General features: G+C 45.0%; 1 protein-coding gene across 1 annotated transcript; it reads right to left on the bottom strand.

The window, feature by feature from the left end:
* Positions 1 to 96: 96 nt before the first annotated feature.
* LOC149438173 (uncharacterized) lies at positions 97 to 26,812 on the bottom strand. The gene is made up of 3 exons (XM_089660174.1): positions 25,718 to 26,812; positions 22,607 to 22,612; positions 97 to 3,463 (listed from the first exon to the last, which is right to left on the bottom strand). Exons 1-3 carry the CDS (start codon positions 26,800 to 26,802, stop codon positions 2,314 to 2,316), a joined length of 2,241 nt encoding a protein of 746 aa, XP_089516300.1. The 5' UTR covers positions 26,803 to 26,812; the 3' UTR covers positions 97 to 2,313.
* Between the last annotated feature and the right edge of the window lie 1,116 nt (positions 26,813 to 27,928).

Here is a 27,928-nt window from a genome sequence, read left to right as displayed (position 1 = left end):
CGCCTTGTTCATTCACCGACACCTTGTCCATTCACTTACACCTTGTCCATTCACTTACACCTTTGTACATTCACCGACACTTCACTCACTGACACCTTGTTCACACGGATTTTGAGCATTTTTTATTTTCATACAAATGGTACCAATTCCACTGGTTGTAACACCAACAAGTACTGACCTGTCTGATCTGTCTACCCCGTTAAAACTGAATTCTCCCTCCCCCCTCCATCCTAGTTTATATACTCCTCCAGCCTTCCCATAAACCCCTCCCCCAGCACAGCAGACCCCCTTCCATTTATATGCAGACCATCTCTAGCATATACAGTGAAGGAAATGTGTATTTGCTCCCAGGCTAATGTTGAATGTTCGCCCCTCACACAGAAATGATCGGTCTAACAATGGAATGTTCGCCCCTCACACAGAAATGATCGGTCTAACAATGGAATGTTCGCCCCTCACACAGAAATGATCGGTCTAACAATGGAATGTTTGGTGTAACACTGAGAGACAGAATACAACAACAAATTCAGCAGAAATGCGTCTAACAAATGATGACTGATCTGCCTGTTCATGAGGGAAAGAAGGATTTGATCCCCTTCACAAAACATGACTTAGTACTTGGTGGCCAATCCCTTGTTGGCAATCAGGTCATATGTTTCCGGGAGTTGGCCCCCAGGTTCGTACACATCTCAGGAGGGATTTTGGCCCACTCCTCTTGGCAGATCCTCTCCAAGTCATTAAGGTTTGGTGGCTGACATTTGGCAACTCAAAATTCCAGCTCCCTCCACAGATTTTCAATCGGATGAAGGTGTGGAGACTGGCTAGGCCACTCCAGGACCTTAATGTGCTTCTTCTTGAGCCGCTCCTTTGTTACCTTGGCCGTGTGTTTTGGGTCATTGTCATGCTGGAACACCCATCCACGACACATTTTCAATGCCTTGGCTGAGGGAAGAAGGTTCTCACCCAAGATTTGATGGTACATTGCCCCATCCATCATCCCTTTGATGCGGTGCAGTTGTTCTGTCCCCTTAGCAGAAAAACACCCCCAAAGCAGAATGTTTTCACCACCATGTTTCACAGTTGGGATGGTGTTCTTGGGGTCATAGGCAGCATTCCTCCTCCTCCAAACACGGCGAGTTGAGTTGATGCCAAAGAGCTGGATTTTGGTCTCCTCTGACCACAACACTTCCCACCAGTCCTCCTCTGCATCATTCAGATGTTCAGTGGCAGACTTCAGACTGGCCTGGACATGGGCTTTCTTGAGCAGAGGGACCTTGCGGGCACTGCAGGATTTCAGTCCTTGTCGGCGTAGTGTGTTACCAATTGTTTTCTTGGTGACTGTGGTCCCAGCTGCCTGGAGATCATTGACAAGATCCTCACGTGTAGTTCTGGGATGATTCCTCACTGTTCTCATGATCATTGACACTCCATGAGGTGAGATCTTGCATGGTGCACCAGACCTAGGGAGACTGACACTTGTTTTGTGTTTCTTCCATTTGTGAATGATTGCACCAACTGTTGTCACCTTCTCACCAGGCTGCTTGGCCATAGTTTGGTAGCCCAGTCCAGCCTTGTGTAGGTCTACCATCTTGTCCCTGACATCCCTGGACAGCTCTTTGGTCTTTGCCATGGTGGAGAGTTTGGAATCTGATGGTCTGATTGCTCCTGTGGACAGGTGTCTTTTATACAGGTAACACAATGAGATTAGCAGCACTCCCTTTAAGAGACTGCTTCTAATCTCAGCTTGTTACCTGTATGAAAGACACCTGGGAGCCAGAAATCCTGCTGAATGATAGGGGATCAAATCCTTCTTTCCCTCATGAACATGCAAATCAGTCATCATTTGTTAGACGCATTTCTGCTGAATTTGTTGTTGTATTCTGTCTCTCAGTGTTACACCGAACATTCCATTGTTAGACCGATCATTTCTGTGTGAGGGGCGAACATTCAACATCAGAGGGGAGCAAATACACATTTCCTTCACTGTAGGCTGCACCCCAATGAAAAGTCAGCCCAGTGCTCTAGGCCAGCACTCCATTGTTATTCTTCTCCTGCCATCAATGACCAACCCGGTCCCACACTTCATCCATGTCTTTGGGGGCCTCTCATCTCCTTATGAACTGTTTCTTCCATGATGAAGATCAGCCATGGAGTATATCTGAGGTGTATATCAGGGGGTGCTTCTTCTCCACATGAGAGCTGGGATGTCCATCAACATTCATCTAGAAGACATTTCCTACACTAATACACCTCCAGGGTTGTGTGGAATCCATGATGTACATGAAGACAGGACTTCAGTGAGGAACATTTCCCTCACTCAGGACAGGAAAGTGGCTTCTCCCGCATGTGAGATCTCTGATGTTGGTAAAGATTGGACTTCTGTGAAAAACATTTCCCGCATTCAGAACAGGAATACGGCTTCTCCCCAGTGTGAGATCTCTGATGTGTGTGAAGCAAGACCTTGCATAAAAAACATTTCTCGCACTCTGGACAGGAATACAGCTTCTCCCCTGTGTGAAATCTCTGATGTCTGTGAAGATCAGTCTTCTGTGAAAAACATTTCCCGCACTCAGGACAGGAATACGGCTTCTCCCTCATGTGTGATCTCTTGTGTCTATGAAGACTGGACGTATCTGAAAAACATTTCCGGCACTCAGGACAGGAATACGGCTTCTCCCCCGTGTGAGTTCTCTGATGTATATGAAGATTGTACTTTTTTGAAAAACATTTCCCGCACTCAGGACAGAAAAATGGCTTCTCCCCCGTGTGTGATCGCTGATGTAAATGAAGTTTGGCTGTATCTGAAAAACATTTCCCGCACTCAGGACAGGAATTTGGCTTCTCCCCTGCGTGAGATTTCTGATGCATGTAAAGATTGCACTTCCTTGAAAAACATTTCCCACACTCAAAACATGAATACGGCTTCTCCCCCATGTGAAATCTCTGATGATTGTAAAGATAGGACTTCTGTGTAAAACATTTCCCACACTCAGGACAGGAATACGGCTTCTCCCCCGTGTGAGATCTCTGATGTTTATGAAGACTGGACTTGTCTGAAAAACATTTCCCACACTCAGGACAGGAATACGGCTTCTCCCCCGTGTGAGATCTCCGATGTTTATGAAGACTGGACTTGTCTGAAAAACATTTCCCACACTCAGGACAGGAATGTGGCTTCTCCCCCGTGTGAGATCTCCGATGTTTATGAAGACTGGACTTGTCTGAAAAACATTTCCCACACTCAGGACAGGAATGTGGCTTCTCACCTGTGTGAGATCTCTGATGTGTGTTAAGACTGGGCTTACTTGAATAACATTTCCCACACTCAGTACAGGAATACGGCTTCTCCCCCGTGTGAGATCTCTGATGTATGTGAAGACTGAACTTCCTTGAAAAACATTTCCCACACTCAGGACAGGAATACGGCTTCTCCCCCGTGTGAGATGTTTGATGTTTGGACAGACTGGACTTATCTAAAAAAACATTTCCCGCACTCAGAACAGAAATATGGCTTCTCTCCCGTGTGAGATCTTTCATGCACATTAAGATGTGATTTATAATGGAAACCTTTCCCGCACTCAGTACAGGAGAACCTCTTCCCTGTTGGAAGGCCGGCCCGGTCCCGCACAGTCTGAGGTTCCTCAGGATACAAGGAATCCGATGGTCCATCTACACTGGGTGGTGCCGGATGGACATTGGAGGGAGCCGGGTTTTCTCCTGGACTATACTGTGTGATGTCCTCATCTTCTACTTTCCAGTCTGGAGACAAAGTGAGACAATCCTCGGAGGTTTTCATCATCTCCAGGCCATGGACTAAAATACAAAGAAAAAGAGGATTACTAGACAGGAGCTGATTGGTTCCCCCAAACCAGGACTCCGCCCACATCAGGCAGCTTGGTCTCTGAGGAGCTTACAATTCCACCCTCAAGGGAACTAGGAAATGGCTCCTCTGATCTCCTACCAGGTCATTTCTTTATTCATGGACCTTAGTCAGAGAGTGAGGAAACAACCAGAACTGTCTTTTATAGGAGGGACAGTGATGAGGGGATTATAGGACGAGGGTCCCCACCCCCTCTATCACTCATCACCATCTTCCCAACACAAGAAGTACTGCACTTCCCTATTTACTCCATGATTTAGTCATGAAGAACAGCGGGGCTGAGCCCCACCAGAGGTCAGAGAGTGAGGATGGGGGGAGAACAACCAAGATGAAGACTGGACTGATCCTGAAGACCACCATCATTGGGGTATTGACTCCTCCCTCATTATCACTTTCTGTTTAAGGGTCCAAAGTTGGAGGATGTTATCACATTATTATCACCATGTAAAAGTCTGTGCTCCAATCACATCATCCGATATAAAATGTCCAGCTGGGAGGAAATGGGGGGAACAAAAGAGAATCCATATTATGTGTATATATAGCAGTGGGGGGAGGGGGGAGAGCAGAAGTCAGGAGTATGGAATGTACAACATAGAGTATATAGTGCAGGGGTCAGGAGTATGTAATGTACAACATAGAGTATATAGTGCAGGGGTCAGGAGTATGTAATGTACAATATAGAGTATATAGTGCAGGGGTCAGGAGTATGTAATGTACAATATAGAGTATATAGTGCAGGGGTCAGGAGTATGTAATGTACAACATGGAGTATATAGTGCAGGGGTCAGGAGTATGTAATGTACAACATAGAGTATATAGTGCAGGGGTCAGGAGTATGTAATGTACAACATAGAGTATATAGTGCAGGGGTCAGGAGTATGTAATGTACAACATGGAGTATAGTGCAGGGGTCAGGAGTATGTAATGTACAACATAGAGTATATAGTGCAGGGATCAGGAGGATGTAATGTACAACATAGAGTATATAGTGCAGGGGTCAGGAGTATGTAATGTACAACATAGAGTATATAGTGCAGGGGTCAGGAGTATGTAATGTACAACATAGAGTATATAGTGCAGGGGTCAGGAGAATGTAATGTACAACATAGAGTATATAGTGCAGGGGTCAGGAGTATGTAATGTACAACATACAGTATATAGTGCAGGGGTCAGGAGTATGTAATGTACAACATAAAGTATATAGTGCAGGGGTCAGGAGTATGTAATGTACAACATAGAGTATATAGTGCAGGGGTCAGGAGTATGTAATGTACAACATAAAGTATATAGTGCAGGGGTCAGGAGTATGTAATGTACAACATAGAGTATATAGTGCAGGGGTCAGGAGGATGTAATGTACAACATAGAGTATATAGTGCAGGGGTCAGGAGTATGTAATGTACAACATAGAGTATATAGTGCAGGGGTCAGGAGGATGTAATGTACAACATAAAGTATATAGTGCAGGGGTCAGGAGTATGTAATGTACAACATAGAGTATATAGTGCAGGGGTCAGGAGTATGTAATGTACAACATAGAGTATATAGTGCAGGGGTCAGGAGTATGTAATGTACAACATAGAGTATATAGTGCAGGGGTCAGGAGGATGTAATGTACAACATAGAGTATATAGTGCAGGGGTCAGGAGTATATAATGTACAACATAGAGTATATAGTGCAGGGGTCAGGAGTATGTAATGTACAACATGGAGTATATAGTGCAGGGGTCAGGACTATGTAATGTACAACACAGAGTATATAGTGCAGGGGTCAGGAGTATGTAATGTACAACACAGAGTATATAGTGCAGGGGTCAGGAGTATGTAATGTACAACATAGAGTATATAGTGCAGGGGTCAGGAGTATGTAATGTACAACATAGGAGTATATAGTGCAGGGGTCAGGAGTATGTAATGTACAACATAGAGTATATAGTGCAGGGGTCAGGAGTATGTAATGTACAACATAGAGAATATAGTGCAGGGGTCAGGAGTATGTAATGTACAATATAAATTATATAATGTAATGGTCAGGACTCATAATATTGGTATTCAGTAATTTAAGGTCCTTAAAGGGTTGCTTGCCTCCCATCTCCTGAGACTGCACTCAGTGACTTGGGTCTGAGACACTACAGACATATCCCTCCACCCGGCACAGCCAGCAGATAACAGAGAAGGTCCCCTGGAGGAGTCAGGCACAAGGCAGGAGACCCCAGTCACATGTCCTGGGTGCCTACATTATGCAATGCTTAGAGTAAAAATCAACATTTTGCTGCCAGCTGAACCCCAGAACCTCCATAAATCCAGTCTAGAGACATAAATTGTGTCTGCAGCACAGAGAAGGAAGATTATCCGAGAGAAATCCAGGAATACAGGACGGGGAACACAGCTCAGGAAAGTGACCAGGGGATTACAGGCTGATATCACCCAGTCCCCGCCCTACTCTGGACCAATCAGTGAGCAGTATGGGTGGAGGAATGGATTTAGTGTTCATGACCCACCTGTGCTGATCTCTGTAGGAGTGTCCTCCTCTATAAATGTCCCCGTTATTCCATCCTCCTCCATAGACTGCTGATCATCCCTCACATACGCCTCTTCTTCTTCTGCTTTCACCTCAAATTCTATATCGATTGGATCTCCACTCTAAATCAAGGAAATGAGAGAAAATATCATCTGTAAAATGTAAGATTTATGATTGTGACATCACACACAAAATCCACACATTGTCTCCCTTCACAGAAGCAGATCACATGTGATATGTGGGTACATTTCCCCTAAATACCGCATGCCATCCTGAAACTGTCCATTTCCTATCCCGTGTTGCGGTATTGACCACAAACACTGAACACGCTCAGTAAATACCGCATGAACAGGCGTTACATTCACAGAAGGAAATAAAGAATGAAATGCATGCGGTCATTAATTAGTGGTGGAGACATGCGGCATTCAGGAAATGTGTACTGCTTGGTAAAGAGTGGGCGGCCGCTGGCATCCTTAACAACCAGTAAACAACATGGTTGTTAGGGAGCGAGCGGCTGCCGCATCCAAACCAACCGATAAATCTAAAAAAAAAGAATTACCAGCAAGGAAATATTAAGAAAATGGCGTAGGATTCCCTCCTTGGGGGGTCTAGTATGGATTTTGAAAGGGGGCCCCTTGCCAAAATGAAAGAAATACATACCAGACCCCTATCTGAGCATGCAGCACAGCAAATCAGAAAAGGGGGGACAAGCAAGTGACCCCCCCCTCCAGAAACATACCAGGCCACGTGCCCATAACATGGAGTGGATGCTCTGGGGCGGGGGGGGGAGCTTTGCTCCCCCAGAGCACCTTGTCCATGTTGATGGAGACAAGGGACTGTTCTCTACAACCCAGCCTAGTGGCTGTGGGGGTTTGCAGGCAGGAGACTTACAAAAAGTAACAAGGGGGCCCTCAGATCCCTCACCCCATGTGAATGAGTATGGGGTACATGGTACCCCTAATTATTCGCCCCAAAAAAGTATTCTGTTATATAGACAGCAGGCAGTTTTTGACAAGTCCTTTATTAACCACTTGCCTACCAGGCACTTATACCCCCTTATTTACCAGGCCAATTTTCAGCTTTCAGCGCTGCCGCACTTTGATTGACAATTGCGCGGTCATGCAACATTGTACCCATATGAAATTTTGATCATTTTTTTCTCACAAATAGAGCTTTCTTTTGGTGGTATTTAATTGCCACTGGGCGCTTTACTTTTTGCGCTATAAATAAAAAAAGTGCAAAAAATTTTTATTATAAAATTTTTCAAACAGGTATTTTTTCTCCTTCACTGATGTGCATTGATGAGGCGGCACTGATAGGCGGCACTGATAGGTGACACTGATGATGGGTACTGATAGACGGCACTGACTGGCATCACTGCTGGGCACTGACTGGCACAACCCCTGGGCACTGACTGGTGGCACTGCTGGGCGGCACTGGTGGGTGGCACTGGTGGGTGGGCACAGGTGGGTGGCACTGGTGGGTGGCACTTCTGGGCACAGGTAGGTGGCACTTCTGGGCACAGGTGTGTGACACTGCAGAGTGGCACAGGTGGGTGCACTGCTGGGCACAGGTGGGTGCACTGCTGGGCACAGGTGGGTGATCTGCTGGGCACAGGTGGGCGGAGCTAGTGGGCGCACTGCTGGGCACAGGTGGGTGCACTGCTGGGCACAGGTGGGTGATCTGCTGGGCACAGGTGGGCGGAGCTAGTGGGCGCACTGCTGGGCACAGGTGGGCCGAACTTACGGGTGGCACTGCAGGGCACCGATCATCAGGGCACTGATCATCAGTGTCCTGATGATCGGTGCCGATCCCCGCTCTGACAACTGCCGGTTCTCGGCAGTACTTTCCTCACGATCTGACAGCGTGAGGAAAGTGCAGCCGAGAACCGGCACTTGCATTTCCCTGTGATCAGCGTGTCATTGGACACCGCTGATCACGTGGTAAAAGGCCGCTGGGATCGGCCTTTTACCACATCACGTGATCAGCTGTGTCCGTAGGACACAGCGATCACGGAGATCGCCGGGTGCGCGCCCCCTGGGGCGCGCAGGAGAGCGCGTTCTGGGGGGACGTCATATGACGTCCACCCAGAACTCGCCGGCCGCAGTGAAGCCGTCATTCGGCTATCTGCGGTCGGCTACTAGTTAAAAAAGAAAAATAAAGCAAAATGTCCCCCCCGGTGTAGATCCATCATCAATCACGATGCTCGCTGTCACGGAAAGAAAAGCTCCGCTCCCAATGAAGACTCCCCTCTGTCTGACAGCTCTGCTGCCTCCTGCCACTAAATATACTAAGAGACGGTGTCACTCGGTGACGTCACTGACTGAGGCATGTTGTATTGGTGATGTCACTGACCGGGGCATGTTGTATTGGTAACGTCACTGACCGGGGCATGTTGTATTCGTGACGTCACTGACCGGGGCATGTTGTATTGGTGACGTAACAAGAGGGCAAGGCCACCCAGTGATGTCACAGGGTAGTAGCATTCCTTAGTTTATTTAGAAGTGGGAGGCGACAAAGCTGTCAGATGTCAGGAGGGGAGCTTTGTTTTTTCAGCGATGACAGCGAGTATCGTGATTGGATCATCGATGGATCTACATCAGGGGGATATTGCTCTTTATTTTTGTTTTGTCAAAAATTTATTCCAGTGTTTTTTTTTACACTACACTGTTTGGTGAATGAATAGGGGTACTATGTACTCTAAACTCATTCACATTGTGGGGGGCCGGGATCTGGGGGCCTCCTTGTTAAAGGTGACTTTTAGATTCCAATAAGCCCCCCACAACCACTGCCCAGGGTTGTGGGGAAGGACCCTTATCCCCATCGACATGGGGACAAGGTGCTTTTGGGAGGGCAGAGTGCCCCTGCCCTGAAGCACCCACCCAATGTTGAGGATATGTGGCCTGGTATGGTTCAGGAGGAAGGTGGGCACTCACTAAGGGTCTGGTATTGATTTTGGAGGGGAAACCACGCCTTTATTTTTATTATTTTGGCATCGGGGTTCCCCTCAAAACCCATACCAGACCTGTCACAGCTGTCAGCGGGGAACTTGGCGACCGTCCGCTCCTTGTTTACTGGTTGTTGGGGACACTGGCGGCTGCCCTCTCCTTAACAACAAGCTATTTACAAGTGTTGCTATGGACACCAGTGGTAAATTACCCGCAGGCTTCACTACTAAAAAACAGAATGCAGCATCTTACTACATACTGGGATACGGGAAGATCCCGCTTTGTGATTGGAGCCCATAGTCTCTACAAGTCCATGTTCTAGATTCTCCATCCACCAACCTTGTAATAGTGAGGGATGGTGTGACCTTCCTGTGTGGAATCCCGGGAATACAGAGGACGGGGACATCTCTCTGGTGGGTTCCTGGTATTAGGTGGCTCCATCATATCCTTGTGTCCTTCTGAAAACTCCTCCATCACTCCATACTCCTCATCCTCCTCTTTATACTCTTCTTTAACATCAATATTATCATCCCCGAGGATTCCACTCTGAAAGATATAATAAAACATTCATTGTAACAAACATGCTGTGTATAAATCACAACTACCAATAATTGTCATCATCTACCTGATGATGGTGAGGGATGGTGTGACCTTCCTGTGTGGAATCCCGGGAATACAGAGGACGGGGACATCTCTCTGGTGGGTTGCCATGACTGGATCCATCTGTAGGAAACACACACACTGACTGAATCCATTGTTTCTATGTGTTTATCAGATGATGGGGGATCTAGGTGGATCCTCCGTACTGCTCTCTCCTTTACAATAAAGTCTCCTCTTACCCGGTGATGTGAGGGGCGGCTGATTGTCCATCATGACGTCCTTGTAGAGATCCTTGTGTCCTTCTAAATACTCCCACTCCTCCATGGAGAAATAGACAGTGACACCCTGACACCTTATAGGAACCTGACACACACAATGATACAGTCACCATCCAGACACATCCCTTGTCTGTTACTGGAGAATGTCCCAGAATTCCCGGCACCACTCACCTCTCCTGTCAGCAGCTCAGTGATCTCTCTGGTGACTTCTAGAATCTTCTGTGTCTTCTGTCTTGTAGGGATCAGGGGTGGAGGTGGGGGGATGGTGATGGGATTCTGGATTCTCGAGGATCTTGTGGTCATACGATGAGATCTCCTTCTGGTGTCATTGTCGGTAGATTTCTTCATGACTCCTGTACAGTTCTGTGTGATACAAATATAAATCTCACTCTCCCATAATCCCTCACTTCTATGGTCAGCTCTAGATTTATTCTCCAGGGATTGGCCACAATGTGCCGACTCAGCAAAGGACAGACATCTCCATCCAATGATATGATGACAATGGGGTCAGATTTATAGCTCCTTCTAGAAGTCATATAATAGAGTCACTAATGGTTTACTAGTAAGGCTCACTGACCCACCAGGAAATGTCACCCATGGATTTAGTGGTCAGTGGGCGTGGCATGCTGGTAATCATGGGTCTCTGTGATTGGACTAAAGCTGAGATTGTTCTCTTCTATAACAAATGCCGCCATCTTGTGCTATAACCAAATCTCATAGAGTCCGGACACTTTATGTATTCATAGTACTTGTGTGGATGTCGTTATTGATTACAGAACATCAGAAGACTTCAAGTGACTCTGAATACCTCCCAGTGTACAGCCGAGTCAGATTTAACCCCTTCATTACACTCACCTCTCCAGTCAGCAGGCTGAGGATCTCCAGGGTGAGCTTCAATATCGTCTCATTCCGGGGAAATTCCTTCCTTACAATCTTCACAAAACCCAAAGTCTGCTGATTGTCCATCATGACGTCCTTGTAGAGGTCCTTGTGTCCTTCTAAATACTCCCACTCCTCCATGGAGAAATAGACAGTGACACCCTGACACCTTATAGGAACCTGACACACACAATGATACAGTCACCATCCAGACACATCCCTTGTCTGTTACTGGAGAATGTCCCAGAATTCCCGGCACCGCTCACCTCTCCTGTCAGCTGATGGACCATCATGGTGGTCAGTTCCAGAATCTTCTGCTCTTTCTCCCTCTCAGGTATCAGAGAATGAGATGGAGGCACCATGGTGAGGCTCCGGGTTCTGCTCCATCCTCCTGAGATTGGCTCCCCACTAGACTTCTTCTTTACAACATAATCCTACAGATCAGGAGACAAATAAAACAATATCAACCACCTGACATCATCTAAATGTGTGCAAAAATAAAATGGTCTATTGACCAGAATAGACAAGAGTGATGTCATGTGACCTCCCAGAATCCTCCTCGCCTCTCCGGTCAGGTCTGTGTTTATTAATAGAGATGAGTGAAGTCATGTGACCTCTCAGAATCCTCCTCACCTCTCCGGTCAGGTCTGTGTTTTTTTAATAGAGATGAGAGTGACGTCATGTGACCTCCCAGAATCCTCCTCACCTCTCCGGTCAGCAGGTAGATGATCTCCAGGGTGAGGTTTAGTATCTTCTCAGTCATGTGACTCCGGTCCTCCTCCATCCTTATTGGTGCCATCATGTGATCTATACAGGTCTCCTTGTAGACGGATAACTTTGGGAAATGAAAGTAAGAATGATTTGGATGGTATTGGTCACACAATAATAGGATGTGGATGTGAGGGGGGAATAGGAGGGTTGATGGACAGTGAAGAATTACTCCCCCCATGGGAAGACATTTTGTTTGGACTGTTTAGTGTTTACTACAATTTTGAGGTCCGGGGCCCCTTTCTCTGAACTGGTTTTGATGAGTATTAGATCTGCAGACAAGGAATGATAAATCTGATCCTTCCTATGACTAGTTTGCTCTGAGGCAGTGCTGTGAGGTCAATGTCGGCTCATCATGCAGGGATGGTCACTTTACATCACCCGACGCCCGGGACATGTAGTTCCAGGTAAAGTATTTTCTTTTAATCTTTATCCCTGCTGAGGGCAAGCCGCAGGGCTCTCCTTTCAGGTGCCAGCCTCTGCCACCCCGTGTGTGTGAACCTCTCCTGTACCTACTATGCTTCCCCGGCTCTGCTTGCCCATCTGTGGGCCCGGGTCAGCGGGTGTCGGAGGGTAGAGGGGATGGAGGAGAGCGGACATGTTCACTCCCTTCTTGTCCTGACCCAGAAGTGACGTTATGACAGATTTCCCGACCATCGAGGCCGGCAAAGAATGTAATGCGGTGCGATGTGCTCTACATTACATCCAATGGAGTACAGGGGAACATTGGGGGTCTTTTAGACCCTGGATGTATCAATAAAGAGAACCTGTCATCAAAAGTCATCACATAGAGGACTTTGTCCCCTCAAGTAAAAATGTTTTTTTAAATGTAAAGAATTAAAGTTACACCCAAGTACATAACTCATCCCCTTAAAAAATTTTAAAGCCCCCCCCACCCCCACATATATGCACACCCAAACGTAAGAGCACACGCTGGAGCGCCTACACGTGATAACATTGATTGTGATACACGTTACATATCGCCGGTCACACCAGAATGAGAGGATAATTCTAGGAGCAGACCTCCTCCGTACTCTATACTGATGACCTAGAAGGGGCTATAAATGTGTCCCCTATAGATAATACCGGGGACTAAAGGTTGTCACCATTTCAGCACACACAACTTAAGGTTTGACATGTTGGATATCTATTTACTCGCTGCAACCTCGGCTTTTATATTTTTACACATAAATGGGTCATTTATTGCTTTTTTGTGCCCTGAAATCAGCTTAAGTGTATTTTTTAATGAAATTTGGCATTTCCTAGACTTTGTGATAATATTTTGTGACATAAAATATTGGAACTGCCGCTATTTTATTCTCTAAAGTCTTTACTTTCAGAAAATCGATATTTGGGGGGTTTTGTGTCATCTTCAGGATAAAATGATTTTTTAAATGTGCAAAAAGTGCAAAAACGTCTCTGGGAGTGAAAGGGAGAAAAATAAGCCGGACACTCCCCTTTCCTGAGGAGCAGCCAATCGGTTCTCATTACACTGCAAGGTCTCTCCCCTCCCTGCTAGTCCCCGGGTGCGGTGCTGGAGACAGGCGGGGGAGGGGAGGAGTAGATAAACAGAACAATGTTACACATATTACACATTTAAGTTGCTATAAAGCCCCTTTCATTTTTCTAAACCCCCAACATTCCTAAAAGAGCCTCAGATTTATATACATTTGTTGTAAATAGGAAATAACATCTTATTACCTCCTCTGCTGCTACTTCCACCAATGTCTCCTCTATACTTCTTCCCGCCTCACCTCTCATCTGGAACTTCCTGTCTGTCCCTGACATCACTTCCTGTCTGTGCCTGACATCACTTCCTGTCTGTCCCTGACATCACTTCCTGTCTGTATTCCATAGAGACTTCCTGTGTGAGTATAGGTGAGATCCCCACCTTGTGGAGTTCAGAGGAACTGCAGCCCCGAGATCCATCCCATAATCCCCCTTCCTGTATAATATGTACCTTACAGGGATACTACGGGAGATGAAACATTACTGAATAAAGGAAGAAGAAATAAATGTAACTCTTATGTAACCAACTGTTCAACAAACATCTCTTATTACATATAGAAAAGTCTTACAAACACAGAACACAAAATACAAATGTATAGCTAATGAGAGCGATCCCGCCAAACCTGATCCTTCTGGGGGGGACAATGCAAAAATATATATCAATCCACTCATAATGACATCATCTTCTGGGAGTGTCTGCACATCCATCCATTTCATACACATTTCATTGTCTCAGCAGATCTCCTGCAGCCTATTAGTGCCCATTTCCCTCTCTATGTCTCAGCAGATCTCCTGCAGCCTATTAGCTCCCATTTCCCTTTCTATGTCTCAGCAGATCTCCTGCAGCCTATTAGCTCCCATTTCCCTCTCTATGTCTCAGCGGATCTCCTTCAGCCTATTAGCACTCATTTCCCTCTCTATGTCTCAGCGGATCTCCTGCAGCCTATTAGCTCCCATTTCCCTCTATACGTCTCAGCGGATCTCCTGCAGCCTATTAGCACCCATTTCCCTCTCTACGTCTCAGCGGATCTCCTGCAGCCTATTATCACCCATTTCCCTCTCTACGTCTCAGCGGATCTCCTGCAGCCTATTGGCTCCCATTTCCCTCTCTACGTCTCAGCGGATCTCCTGCAGCCTATTGGCATCCATTTCCCTCTCTACGTCTCAGCGGATCTCCTGCAGCCTATTAGCACCCATTTCCCTCTCTACGTCTCAGCGGATCTCCTGCAGCCTATTGGCACCCATTTCCCTCTCTACGTCTCAGCGGATCCTCTGCAGCCTATTAGCACCCATTTCCCTCTCTATGTCTCAGCAGATTTCCTGCAGCCTATTAGTTCCCATTTCCCTCTCTATGTCTCAGCGGATCTCCTACAGCCTATTAGCACCCATTTCCCTCTCTATTTTTCAGCGGATCTCCTGCAGCCTATTAGCGCCCACTTCCATCTCTATGTCTCAGCGGATCTCCTGCAGCCTATTAGCACCCATTTCCCTTTCTATGTCTCAGCAGATCTCCTGCAGCCTATTAGCTCCCATTTCCCTCTCTATGTCACACATTACAACAAGCAGTCACAAAGGTAAATGTAAAATAAAAGCAGAGAGGGAGAGAAGGCTGATAAAGCAGCTCATCGATGAGAGGTACATAAGAACATACAATGTCAATACAAAACAGTGACATGGCCATCAATCACAAACGATCGGAGCAGACAGATCGGTGTCATAGGTGTCCCGTGGGTCCTGAACTGCCTCCAGCGCAGGGACAGTAGCAGGGTGTAAAGCAGGTAGGTACTCCAACTTTCTCATTTCTGCTCTGACCTTCATCAGTGCCGGTAACATGGGGGACATAGAAGCCAGCCAATGCATGGGAATGGTTCTCCTGGCTGCCCTCAGAATGGAGGTGGAAAGTTTCCTCGCACATTTAGAGAGACCCGAAAAGGTAGACCCAACAGAAAGTAAATGGGCTCAAAAGGGACAGGAGCCAGGAAAAGTAACCACAATGGGGTAAGGACCTCCTCCAAAAGGGCGCAATGGACCGGCAATCCCAAAAAATGTGGAAAAGAGTGTCAGTTTCCGTCCCACAACACCAGCAAACAGAAGAAACATTCAGGTTACGATCATGGAGAACCTCAGGGGTCCGATACCAAAACATGGGGGTCTTAGAAGGATTTTCTGTACACATTACACACACAGAAGATTTAGAAGAGGCCTCCCAAATCCTACTCCATTGATCCAACCCAATATCACATTGAAGGAAACGGGACCATTTACACATATAAAGGGGAGAACCAATAGAAAAAGGGCGACATCTACAAGCAATGTATACGTAGCGGAAATGATGTCCCGGTGGTGTGGGCCTTGGATGCAGATATGATCTAAAGGGGTAGGTTGTTCAAGAGTCAGAGAAGAGTCTTCGGAGGCAAAAATGTGTTGTATCTGTAGATAAAATACTGATGGGGTGGAATGCGAGCAGCTTTTTGAATGTCAGGGAAGGATTTAAGGTTGTGAATTACGGGATTGACCAAATGTTGCAATTGGAATAGATTAACCTCAGCCCAAGGACGGACTCGACCAATGGCCAGACCATCTGGGATACTTGGATTAAAAATGATGTTGGTCAAGGGGGAACACTTGGGCCCAAATTTACTATTGCGTGTGGGCACATTTCTGTGGGCTAGCGTCTACTTTTTAACCGCGAGCGTCTACTTTTAGACGGCAAAGACATTTACTAAAGAAAGCATCTAAGAAGTAGACGCCAAATCGAATTTACTAAGAAGACACAGTCCAGGAAGCAGACCCAAAAAGCAGATGTGCTAAGAGGCACATCTAACACCATGAAAAATCACTGCAGCGACATGTTTCCATTGACATTTGCTTTGCCAAATATCAGGACATCACTTTTAACAATATCTGACATTTAAAAAAATGTTTACAATGTGTAAATAGTACTCTTTTTTAAGGCTGCTCGTCACATTAAAAAACTGGACGCTTTTCCAGTGGCTCTGGCTAATAGGAATGAGCATGTGCAGAACACATGTTAGACGTCTTCCGCGGGCGCTTTCTTTTTAGACGCTGTTCAATAGTAAATCTCTGTGTGGAGTCATCTGACAGATGGCAAAGATCACATCTCCTGTGTGTGGAGTCCTCTGACAGATGGCGAAGATCACGTCTCCTGTGTGTGGAGTCCTCTGACAGCCGGCACTCGGTCACGTCTCCTGTGTGTGGAGTCCTCTGACAGCCGGCACTCGGTCACGTCTCCTGTGTGTGGAGTCCTCTGACAGCCGGCACTCGGTCACGTCTCCTGTGTGTGGAGTCCTCTGACAGCCGGCACTCGGTCACGTCTCCTGTGTGTGGAGTCCTCTGACAGATGGCAAAGATTGTGTCTCCTGTGTTTAACAAACAGCACTCGGCATATCTTTCTGTATTCTAATTTGATTTCCTTAGTTCTAGTGATTCTATTTTTGTTTCTTATCCTTTATAATTATTACTGTAATGATTTTACTTTTTTCGAATGTCTATTTAATATTTATTTTGACAGTTGAATATAAAAAAAAAAGTCTGCAGATAAAAAAAAAAAAAATGCGTGGGGTCCTCCCTCCCATCCTTACCAAGCCCTTCGGGTCTGGTATGGATATTAAGGGGGAACTCCACGCCAAAATTTAAAAAAAAACAGCGTGGGGTTCCCCCTTAAATCCATACCAGACCCTTACCCGAGCATGCAGACCGGCAGGTCAGGAAAGGGGGGGGATGAGCGAGCGACCCCCCTCCTGAACCATACCAGGTCACATGCCCTCAACATGGGGGGTGCTTTGGGGCAGGGGGGCTCCCCCACAAAGCACCTTGTCCCCATGTTGATGGGGACAAGGGCCTCTTCCCCACAACCCTGGCCAGTGGTTGTGGGGGTCTGCAGGTGGGGGGCTTATCAGAATCTGGAAGCCTCCTTTAACAAGTGGGCCCCCAGATCCTGGCCCCCCCTACATGAATGAGTCTGCGGTACATGGTCCCTCGACTCATTCACAAAAAAACAAAGTGTTGTGTAAAAAAAACACAGTACAGGGTCTTTGACAAGTCCTTTATTAAAACAATGTCCCCCGAAGTAGATCCAACGTCAATCACGGCGGCGACCCGAAAAAAGAAAAAAAAAAGGTTCTGCTCCCGTCGGAGGCTTCCAGGCTTCTGAAAAAAGGTCCCGCTGACAGCTCTTAAATAGGTTTTTTTTTTCTTTTTTCGGGTCGCCGCCGTGATTGACGTTGGATCTACTTCGGGGGACATTGTTTTAATAAAGAACTTGTCAAAGACCCTGTACTGTGTTTTTTTTACACAACACTTTGTTTTTTTGTGAATGAATCGCAGGACCATGTACCGCAGACTCATTCACGTAGGGGGGGGGGCTGGGATCTGGGGGCCTCCTTGTTAAAGGGGACTTCCAGATTCTAATAAGCCCCCCACCCGCAGACCCCCACAACCACAGGCCAGGGTTGTGGGGAGGAGGCCCTTGTCCCTATCAACATGGGGACAAGGTGCTTTGGGGGGAGCCCCCTGCCCCAAAGCACCCCCCCATGTTGAGGGCATGTGGTCTGGTATGGTTCAGGAGGGGGGGCGCTCGCTCGTCCCCCCCTTTCCTGACCTGCCAGGCTGCATGCTCGGATAAGGGTCTGGTATGGATTTTGGGGGGAGCCCTATGCTGTTTTTTCTTTAATTTTGGTGTGGAGTTCCCCCTTAATATCCGTACCAGATCCGAAGGGCTTGGTATGGATGGGAGGGGGGGACCCCATGCCGGGTTTTTTTATTATTATGGTGCTGGTTTTTAAATGTTATTCTGGTTTTTTTTGGTCTTCACTATAGCTCAGAAATTCACCTGTCACTTCCCCCGGCTAAAAGAGAAAGTTTTGAGATTATTTCCTTAAAGGTAACAAGGTTGACTTTTAGTTAATTAAAATTCAGACATTTTTCTTTAACTTCGGGGAAAGTGACAGCTAAGCTTGTGAACTATAGTGAAGGACAAAAAAAGGCATTAGCCATTAGCATTGAAAATCAGCGCCGACATACACTTCGTATTGTGAAGCAAATGATTCAAACATTTATAAAACAACCAATTAATTTTAATGGTTTGGTACACCGAGGTACGCCTGTATTAGTATTGCAGTCCTTTGTATTGGGATACATAGAACCAACATACATGTGAATTGGCAACATAGCACAACATTTGTGTCACATGGGAGATATCTGGTAGTTATACTGACATTGCCCAGGGACTTAGGATTGATTCACAGCACAGAAATACAGGCTGGGTTAGCAATGTAGCTCCGTGGGTTAGTGGTTAGCACTACTACCTCACAACTCTAGGGTTGTCGGTTTGAATCCCAACCACGGCAAGGAAGTAGCATGATCTCTGTGTGTGGCTGTCTTCACATACATGTTCTGGCAGCATCTTTGCTTTCTGTCTAAATGATCCCTAGAATGTGAATTAGAATGAGGCCTTGTCTGTTCAAACACCTTCAAAGCTGCACCTAATGTGAATGTCATACAATGGGAGGAGATACTACTGGACTACTAATAGATTTGATAATGCTGGTTTACACTCCACCCCCTTTTGTGAAGGATTTGGCAAGCAAAGAGCTGAGAGAGAGATGAGTAAGAGATACATACCAGAGAGTGATAAAGAGAGCGAGAGATACATACTGAAGAGTGATAAAGAGAGACATGCAGAAGAGTGAGTGAGAGAGAGGAGTGAGACAAAGAGCGAGCGAGAGATACATACTGAAGAGTGATAAAGAGAAACACGCAGAAGAGTGAGAGAGAAGAGCGAGCCAGTGAGACAAAGAAAAGCGAGCGAGAGATACATACTGAAGAGTGATAAAGAGAGACATACAAAAGAGTGAGCGAGAGAGAAGAGCGAGCCAGTGAGACAAAGAAAAGCGAGCGAGAGATACATACTGAAGAGTGATAAATGAGACATACAGAAGAGTGAGAGAGAGAAAAAAGGCTTGGGTGGGGAATCCACACATCCAAATTGTTATAAATACTGGTGTGGAATTTCCCCCAAATGCATAGCAGACCCTTATCCCAGCAGGCAGGTACCGCACGCCTTCAAAGATTTATTTCCTTTGTTGATTTTCCTGCTTCGCTCACACTATATGCAATTGAAAATTGCACTTTAAGTTGCCAATTTCACCGTTTTCTAGAGATTTTCAAACTAGTTGTGTTTTCAGTTGTGTTTAGCATTGCGATTTCTATTGCAGTCTAGATGTTAAATTGCTAATAAATGGTCAAAATCTTCAAATACCTTTGAACTCTCGCTGCAACAAATGGCGTATGTTACTCCCCTCACATTCACATTCATTATATCCAATATCAGGTACCATGTCAATTCACAAATTGCACCTGAAATTGCACACCCTGGATGTGACTTGTCATGTGATTGGCATGGCCAGCAGCTTGCTCTTTGCATGGCAAATTGCACACAATGTTACTGGGGGCCAACACCACTGTCACATCTAATCCGATGCGGCAATTGCCCAACTTACAGTGAAGTTGCACGAGTTCACAATCCAATTGGATGTGAATGGAGCCTACAGTGGCCAATAGGGTGCGACTTGGTCTACGATTTGCAAGTCGCATGTCATGCCAATTTCATGCCAAATCGCAAACAATGTTACTGGGGGCCACCCGGTCACATTAAAGCAGATTTCTAAGTGGTGTTATTGACACCACAGTCACATCATGTGACTTACATTGACGTCACATGATTTCCAAGTCGGGGAGCATGCTGATTTTAAGTGCAATTTGCAAGAAATCTGACACAGATCTTGATCCCTTGAAAGTATGTGTACATGTAACTAAACTCTTCTTTAAACATAGATGAATCTATCCCAATATACAATAAAATAATACATAAATACAATTTACAATAAAATAAATTGTAAAATAAAATAAAAATCCCCAAAAATTATATATCCAACTAAATGTTCCAAAAAATAAATGTCCAAAATGTCTCTGTAAAGATGTCTTTCCAAATTGCAAAGCAAACTCGTATCATCTTTAATCATCCAGTATGAAAAGTGCAAAATTCTTTGTGAACCTCAAAAAAATAAACTTCTGATAGTGTATTACCTTTATACTGAACATACATGTAAAATAGTGAAAACGTTTGTGTATTTGGTAGATTTTATATTAACTGTTAGTGTTTTTTTAGGGGTTGATTTTATTTATTTTATTTATATATTATATTTTATTTATTATATATCATATATATCATACTTTTTATGAGATAGTTTGGGGGATATGGATTAGTTTGTGTGTGAGTAGATGTAGAATGTATTGATCTGGGAATGCATAGATTGACCAGTAGAGGGAGTCATCACCATAGGGGGTATAAGATTGTCATTGTATTGAATATCGGTCTGTTATATATTTATATATTATATAAGAAGGGTGTATATACATTGCTGCTATTTAGTTGGATTCACAGTATATGTTGATCCTTTTTAGCATTTTAATTACATGGGGATTTAGATCAGGTAAGGCGGCGTGTACCTGTTAGGGGGAGTGGGGGGGTCATTAAGATGGAGTTTATGTTACAGTATAGGTACACAGTTATATGGTTCTAGTATAGATGCTGTGTGATTGCAGTGTTCGTATAGGGATTGCAGTGTTCATACAGGGATTGCAGTGTTCGTATAGGGATCGCAGTGCTTGTATAGGGATTGCAGTGTTCATATAGGGATTGCAGTGTTCATATAGGGATTGCAGTGTTCGTATAGGGATTGCAGTGTTCGTATAGGGATTGCAGTGTTCGTATAGGGATTACAGTGCTCGTATAGGGATTGCAGTGCTCGTATAGGGATTGCAGTGTTCGTATAGGGATTGCAGTGTTCGTATAGGGATTACAGTGTTTGTATAGGGTTTGCAGTGCTCGTATAGGGATTGCAGTGTTCGTATAGGGATTACAGTGTTTGTATAGGGATTGTAGTGCTCGTATAGGGATTGCAGTGTTTGTATAGGGATTGCAGTGTTCGTATAGGGATTGCAGTGCTCGTATAGAGATTGCAGTGTTCGTATAGGGATTACAGTGTTTGTATAGGGATTGTAGTGTTCGTATAGGGATTGCAGTGTTTGTATAGGGATTGCAGTGTTCGTATAGGGATTGCAGTGCTCGTATAGGGATTGCAGTGTTCGTATAGGGATTGCAGTGCTCGTATAGGGATTGCAGTGTTTGTATAGGGATTGCAGTGTTCGTACAGGGATTGCAGTGTTCGTACAGGGATTGTAGTGCTCATATAGGGATTGCAGTGTCCGTATAGGGATTGCAGTGTTCGTATAGGGATTGCAGTTCTCGTATAGGGATTGCAGTGCTCGTATAGGGATTGCAGTGTTCGTATAGGGATTGCAGTTCTCATATAGGGATTGCAGTGCTCGTATAGGGATTGCAGTGTTCGTATAGGGATTGCAGTGTTTGTCTAGGGATTGCAGTATTTGTACAAGGATTGCAGTGCCCGTATAGGGATCACAGTGCCCTTATAGGGAATGGGAATAAAGATATACATGCCACCATTTTTCCATATAGTAAGATGGCGGATTCGATTTCCTGCCCTTGATGTGGGACAGAATATAAGGAACCACCTCTCAGACATCTTGATCCCTTGTGAAAAAGTCCAGGAAGTGATGAAACATGTCGGGACACGTGACGTCTCATGCACTCACGCAAAACCGGAAGTGTGGTGGTGGCCATTTTGGAAGTGGGAACATGCGGTTCTCTATACATAGGACTACACCTGAGCTGCTCTGAATGCTGGAAGCTGATATTCTTCAATTGTAATGTAAGATATTCAATAAATATTTACTTATGTTACTATATAGCGCTGATTGTCTCCTATCTCACCTGATGAGGAATATGGAAGAGTGCCAACAGGAACATTAGGAAGCCTGGAGAGTGCGACTATCCCCTGAAAGCCTGGGATTTATTTCCAGAGGGGAATGATCCATTGTTGCCCCAGTTGGAGGAGAGCACTTTATTGTTCACTATTATTGAGTTTGTAGAGCTCACTATTAGAGATTTGGGTTATTCTCCATCCTCACTATTTGGAGGTGATCACGTTTCATCGTTTGGACTTGGAATGGTCACTCTTCTGATTCTTGTCACGAGTGTATTTACATATTCAGAGATTGATATATTGGTAGAGGAATTGTTTTTCCCGTGTGAGCTCACGGTATGCAGTTGGCATGATACACGGTTCTTTCACTATTTTACATGTATGTTCAGTATAAAGGTAATACACTATCAGAAGTTTATTTTTTGAGGTTCATGAAGAATTGTGGAATTTCCATACTGGATGATTAAAGATGATACGAGTTTGCTTTGGAATTTGGAAAGACATCTTTACAGAGACATTTTGGACATTTATTTTTTGGGACATTTAGTTTGATATATAATTTTTGGGGATTTTTATTTTATTTTACAATTTATTTTTTTATTTTATTGTATATTGGGATAGATTCATCTATGTTTAAAGAAGAGTTTAGTTACATGTTCATTTATGTACCGTATTGCATGACCGCGCAATTGTCAGTAAAACTAGTGCAGTGCTGTATAGTAAAACAATGGAGTAAATTCCATCATCTCTCCCATAGTTTGTAGACGCTATAACTATCACACAAAGCAATCAATATACACTTATTGGGATTTTTGTTACCAAAAACATGGAGCAGAATACATTTTGGCCTAAATTTATAACTAACTTTGAGTTTACTATATATTTTTTATAGCCAAAAGTAAAAAAATATTGTTTTTTTTTCAAAATTTTTGGTCTTTTTTTGTTTATAGCGCAAAAAATAAAAATCGCACAGGTGATCAAATACCTCCGAAACAAAGCTCTATTTGTGTGAAAAAAAGGACATAAATTTCATTTGGGTGCAGCATTGCATGACCGCGCAATTATCAGTTGAACTAGTGCAGCACCGAAAGCAAAAAGAGGCGTGGTCATTAAGGGGGGTAAATCCTCAGGAGGGGGAGGGGTTAAACTCTCCAGTATCTTCCCAACTATAGAAGTTACACTAACAGGTCTATAATTATTTGGTAAAGATTTTGTCCCCTTTATAAATATTGGCCCCACATTGGCCTTACACCAATCCAGTGGTACTATGCCAGTCATTAAAGAGTCCCTAACAATGAGAAACAATGGCTGTGAGATGACAGAGCTGAATTCTTTAAGGCCCCGTGGGTGTCTGCCATCCGGTCCAGGGGCTTTATTCACCTTTATTCTGTACAAATATTTCTGGATCATATCAATTGTGTGCCAATGTGGATCATCTGGGGGGTGTCAGTACCACCCCCCATTATGGACAAGAGCCCCCCCCATGCTCCTTTGTATACACAGAGCTGAAGAAGGGATTTCATACATTGTCCTTCTCTTTGTCCCCCCCCCTCTAGATGGTTCTGTAAAGGGCCTACATGCTGGGACCGGACCTTTCTACTATTCATATATTGGAGGAATGTTTTGGGGTCGTCCTGATATCTTTCTGTCTTTTGTTTTCAGTTTTTGCCTTTATTTCCTTTTTGCATATTCTGTTCTATTCTTTGTAATGTGTAAACGATGATCGCGTTCCTTCATTGTTATATTTAATAAAAGCTCTTTTCTTATTATCTATCGCTTTTGTAACTTTGGCCGTAAGCCACATAGGTTGGATTTGTAGCCTTTTATACTTGTTGCCCATGGGAATATATTTTGCAGTGTGGTCACATACAGTCTTTTTGAAGAACTCCCATTTCTGTGTTGTGTTCATCGATGCCAATATTCCCTCCCAGTCTAAGTCTTGGAGAGCATCTCTCAGCCTTGGAAAATTAGCTCTCTTAAAGTTGAGCATTTTTATTTTTCCCGTATGTGCTTGCTGTTTACAGCTAACAATAAATGAAATCATGTTATGGTCACTGCTACCCAGATGTTCTTTTATATGGACATTCGTAATAAAAACTGCATGGTTGGAGATGACCAGGTCCAGCAGAGCATCATTCCTAGTTGGGGCCACTATGAACTGGACCATAAAATTGTCCTGTAGTAGGTTTAAAAATGTTTGCCCTTTAACTGTTCCTGCAGTCCCATTACTCCAGTCACTATCCGGGTAGTTACCATCCCCCATTATTATCACTGTCCCAGCCCTTTCCGTCTGTGGGAGGAGCTGAGTCTCCACCTCCTCATTAACACTGGGAGGCCTATAACAAACTCCAAAGATGACCTTTGTAGTACCGCCCCCCCATGTGCAGTTCCACCCATAATCCTTCAGCCTCATCACACTCTCCATCAACTAGGTCCTCTTTCACACTCGCTCTGAGATCACTTCTCACACAGAGACAGACACCACCCCCTTTCCTATTTCCCCCGTCTCTCCGAAAGAGAACCTAGCCAGGAATATGAATGGCCCAGTCATGTGAGGAATGAAGCCAAGATTCAGCAATACCAATTCAATCCTAGTTCTCTTCATGCACCAAACCTTCCAACTCACCTATTGTGCTGGGCACACTTCTGGCATTGGTGAGAAAACACTTTCATTCACTGACACCTTGTATATTCCCTGACACCTTGTTCATTTACTGACACCTTGTTCACATGGATTTTGTGTATTTTTTATTTTCATACAAATGGTACCAATTCCACTGGTTATTTGTAACATGGGAACCTTCTTACCATCTGTCATAGCCCTCCCCCCATCTTTCCCCATTCCACCCCCCAATAAGTACTGACCCGTCTGATCTGTCTTCCTCATTATAATCGAATTCTCTCTCCCCCTCCATCCTAGTTTATATATTCCTCCAGCCTTCCCATAAACCCCCTTCCAATTAGGTGCAAACCATCGCTAGCATATAGGCTGCACCCCAATGAAAAGTTAGCCCAGTGCTCTTGGTCAGGCCTCCATTTTTATTCTTCTCCTGCTATCAATGGCCAACCCGGTCCCACACTTCATCCATGTCTTTGGGGACCTCTGATCTCCTTATGAACTGTTTCTTCCATGATGAAGATCAGCCATGGAGTATATCTGAGGTGTATATCAGGGTGTGCTTCTTCCCCACATGAGAGCTGGGATGTCCAGCAACATTCATCTAGAAGACATTTCCCGCACTCAAGGCACTAATACACCTCCAGGGTTGTGTGGGACCCCTGATGTACAGGAAGACAGGACTTCAGTGAGGAACATTTCCCTCACTCAGGACAGGAAAGTGGCTTCACCCCCGTGTGAAGTCTCTGATGTCTGTGAAGACTGGACTTATCTGAAAAACATTTCCTGCACTCAAGACAGGAATACGGCTTCTCCCCCGTGTGAGATCTGATGTGTGTGAAGATGGGACTTCCTTGAAAAACATTTCCAGCACTCAGGACAAGAATACGGCTTCTCCCCTGTGTGAGATCTCTGATGTGTTTGAAGAATGGACTTCTCTGAAAAACATTTCCTGCACTCAAGACAAGAATACGGCTTCTCCCCCGTGTGAGATCTCTGATGTGTGTAAAGATGGGACTTCCTTGAAAAACATTTCCCACACGCAGGACAGGAATATGGCTTCTCTCCCGTGTGAGATCTCTGATGTCTGTAAAGATTGGACTTCACTGAAAAACATTTCCTGCACTCAGGACAAGAATACGGCTTCTCCCCTGTGTGAGATCTCTGATGTGTTTGAAGAATGCACTTCTCTGGAAAACATTTCCCACACTCAGGACAAGAATACGGCTTCTTCCCCGTGTGAGATCTCTGATGTGTGTAAAGATTAGACTTCTTTGAAAAACATTTCCCACACTCAGGACAGGAATATGGCTTCTCTCCCGTGTGAGATCTCTGATGTGTGTGAAGATTGCACTTCCGTGAAAAACATTTCCCGCACTCAGGACAAGAATACGGCTTCTCCCCTGTGTGAGATCTCTGATGTGTGTGAAGACTGGACTTCTGTGAAAAACATTTCCCGCACTCAGGACAGGAATACGGCTTCTCCCCCATGTGAGATCTCTGATGTTTATGAAGTATAGACATCTCTGAAAAACATTTCCAGCACTCAGGACAAGAATACGGCTTCTCCCCCGTGTGAGATCTCTGATGTGTGTAAAGAGTAGACTTCCTTGAAAAACATTTCCCGCACTCAGGACAAGAATACGGCTTCTCCCCTGTGTGACATCTTTTATGCCTATTAAGTCTGGATTTATAACAGAATCCTTTCCCACACTCAGTACAGGAGAACCTCTTCCCTGTTGGAAGGCCGGCCTGGTCCCGCACAGTCTGAGGTTCCTCAGGATACGAGGAATCCGATGGTCCATCTACACTGGGTGGTGCCGGATGGACATTGGAGGGAGCCAGGTTTTCTCCTGGACTATACTGTGTGATGTCCTCATCTTCTACTTTCCAGTCTGGAGACAAAGTGAGACAATCCTCGGAGGTTTTCCTCATCTCCCGGCCATGGACTAAAATACAAAGACAGAGGATTACTAGACAGGAGCTGATAGGTTCCCCCAAACCAGGACTCCGCCCACATCAGGCAGCTTGGTCTCTGAGGAGCTTACAATTCCACCCTCAAGGGAACTAGGAAATGGCTCCTCTGATCTCCTACCAGGTCATTTCTTTATTCATGGACCTTAGTCAGAGAGTGAGGAAACAACCAGAACTGTCTTTTATAGGAGGGACAGTGATGAGGGGATTATAGGACGAGGGTCCCCACCCCCTCTATCACTCATCGCCATCTTCCCAACACAAGAAGTACTGCACTTCCTTATTTAGTCCATGATTTAGTCATGAAGAACAGCGGGGCTGAGCCCCACCAGAGGTCAGAGAGTGAGGATGGGGGGAGAACAACCAAGATGAATACTGGACTGATCCTGAAGACCACCATCATTGGGGTATTGACTCCTCCCTCATTATCACTTTCTGTTTAAGGGTCCAAAGTTGGTGGATGTTATCACATTATTATCACCATGTAAAAGTCTGTGCTCCAATCACATCATCTGATATAAAATGTCCAGCTGGGAGGAAATGGGGGAACAAAAGAGAATCCATATTATGTGTATATATAGCAGTGGGGGGAGAGCAGAAGTCAGGAGAATGTAATGTACAACATAGAGTATATAGTGCAGGGGTCAGGACTATGTAATGTACAACATAGAGTATATAGTGCAGGGGTCAGGAGGATGTAATGTACAACATAGAGTATATAGTGCAGGGGTCAGGAGTATGTAATGTACAACATAGAGTATATAGTGCAGGGGTCAGGAGTATGGAATGTACAACAGAGTATATAGTGCAATGGTCAGGAGTGTGTAATGTACAACATAGAGTATATAGTGCAGGGGTCAGGAGTATGTAATGTACAACATAGAGTATATAGTGCAGGGGTCAGGAGTATGTAATGTACAACATAGAGTATATAGTGCAGGGGTCAGGAGTATGTAATGTACAACATAGAGTATATAGTGCAGGGGTCAGGAGTATGTAATGTACAACAGAGTATATAGTGCAGGGGTCAGGAGTACGTAATGTACAACATAAAAGTATATAGTGTAGGGGTCAGGAGTATGTAATG

Source organism: Staurois parvus, unplaced genomic scaffold (genome assembly GCF_062004578.1).
Source record: "Staurois parvus isolate SC_StPar_1 unplaced genomic scaffold, SC_StPar_1.0 ptg001208l, whole genome shotgun sequence".
NCBI lineage: Eukaryota > Metazoa > Chordata > Amphibia > Anura > Ranidae > Staurois > Staurois parvus.
This window is presented reverse-complemented; position numbering and strand designations above follow the sequence as displayed.

Bases quoted from the DNA above. Each gene is read 5' to 3' on its own strand.
- LOC149438173 (XM_089660174.1), bottom strand. From the start codon at position 26,802: ATGAGGAAAACCTCCGAGGATTGTCTCACTTTGTCTCCAGACTGGAAA.